This window comes from Cynoglossus semilaevis, chromosome 10, assembly GCF_000523025.1.
Source record: "Cynoglossus semilaevis isolate Cse_v1.0 chromosome 10, Cse_v1.0, whole genome shotgun sequence".
Taxonomy (NCBI): domain Eukaryota; kingdom Metazoa; phylum Chordata; class Actinopteri; order Pleuronectiformes; family Cynoglossidae; genus Cynoglossus; species Cynoglossus semilaevis.
In genome coordinates, this window is record NC_024316.1 from 17328409 (window position 1) to 17330151 (window position 1743).

The 1743-nt window shown below is 39.6% G+C and overlaps 1 protein-coding gene across 1 annotated transcript in view; it reads left to right on the top strand.

Annotated features, from left to right (window-relative positions):
- LOC103385355 (acidic mammalian chitinase-like) overlaps nt 1-1683 on the top strand; it is a 5306-nt gene extending 3623 nt beyond the window's left edge. The window contains exons 4-5 of the mRNA XM_025059035.1: nt 1282-1467; nt 1546-1683. Coding sequence (XP_024914803.1) covers nt 1282-1467; nt 1546-1674 — 315 coding nt within the window. The 3' untranslated portion in view covers nt 1675-1683. The remainder of the gene's footprint in view (nt 1-1281; nt 1468-1545) is intronic.
- The last annotated feature ends 60 nt before the right edge of the window (nt 1684-1743 follow it).

Here is a 1743-nt window from a genome sequence, read left to right on the forward strand (position 1 = left end):
ATTATGACTTTGATGGGATCAACTTGGATTGGGAATTCCCTTCAGTTGCCGACAAAGACCGATTCACGGCGCTGTGCCAGGTCTGATGTGGTCGCCAATGACGCGACCACTTTGTCAGTCCAGAATGAATGTAGTCATTTTGGTGTACCATTGGGTTACCTGATGTATGTCCCCATGTTGTACAGGAGACACTACAAGCCTTTGAGGCTGAAGTAGCAGGAACCAGCACGCCCAGGTTACTGTTGACCGCAGCAGTGCCTTCATACATGGGGAATATGGCAGGCTACGACATTCCACAAATTTCCATGTAAATGAAACTTGTTTTTTTACATGTACAGTATATGTGTGTGTGTGTCTTTTCTTTAAATAGTTTTAAATAGCCATTCATGAAAAAATTAATCAAATGTTTTTTTTCATCCTAAGGTACCTGGATTATATGAATGTGATGTCATATGACTTTTATAGTCTAGCAGATGGGTTCACGCGACATCATAGTCCTTTGTATGCTGGCCCTTTGGACTTTGGAAATCATCTATTCTTCACTTCTGTAAATACTGTTTGTTTGTTGTTGTTTTGGTTTTTTTTTTTCACATTTCCTCAGCCCATCACTTTCCGGATGGTAGTGGCCAGTATCACTTACACTGCTTTGGAATACTTTAAACGCATGTAACATTGTACAGTGTCAGACAACTGGAATTGGCAGATGAACAGTACTGTCATCCGTCATCCAGGATGCGACATTTTACCTGTCTACCTACTCCTTTTTCTGGCCTTGCTGCAGGAAAACATATGCAAGTAATTTGAGGCTGAGTGAAACAAAGTTGCCTATAAAAAGGCCGGTAAAGGTCTACAGCTGTCAGCCACACAATGAGCCACAAATAAAAAATAATTGCCTACCACTAAACTCCAATTAGAAAAATTATAACTGCATTCTTGCTAGTGAAAAATTCTAAGGAGGAATATAATTACCCAGCAGCTATAATGATGTGTTGTCAAATGAATCAAAAAATGATGTGTATTGTTAAATATTAAATAACAACATAATCAGGAACTGCAGCATTTTAAAGACACACAACACACTGTCAAAAGCCACAGTCAAAACCATTGCTAAAAATGTGTAATTGGTAAAGTACGGAGAGAAAAATCAACTGCTAAAGTCTTGAAATTTATAACACAAAAAAAAAAAAAGAAAGAAAGTTTGATCAATAATATTATGCTGTTTGAGAAGGAGCATAAAGACATGGAAAGTGTTGCCTAAATATTTTTTTCTCCACCTTTAAGAATTATTCAATGAGCACCTGGAGAGACAGTGGAGCACCTGCTGAAAAGCTGCTGATGGGAATCGCTGCCTACGGACGAACCTTCACCTTGACCTCAGCGACCAATAATGGGGTTGCAGCACCTACCAGTGGTGTGGGTGAACCAGGTCTTTACACTGGTGAAGGAGGCTTCTGGTCCTACTACGAGGTGAATATTAAAGCTCACTAACATTTACGATCTCAGGTGCATTCCACTGAAATCCTGGTGCTTTTTGTCTGTTTTTAGGTTTGTTACAATGTTCCACTACAAGACCGCCACTGGTCCGAAGGACAGGAGGTTCCATATGGCTCCGCAGGAACTACATGGGTGGGATTTGACAACCCGGATAGTGTTGAAGCAAAGGTGAATTACTAATCACCGTCAGAAAATATCTCGCACAAAACAAAAATAATAAGTTGTTTTTCTTTGTTTCACATTCATTAT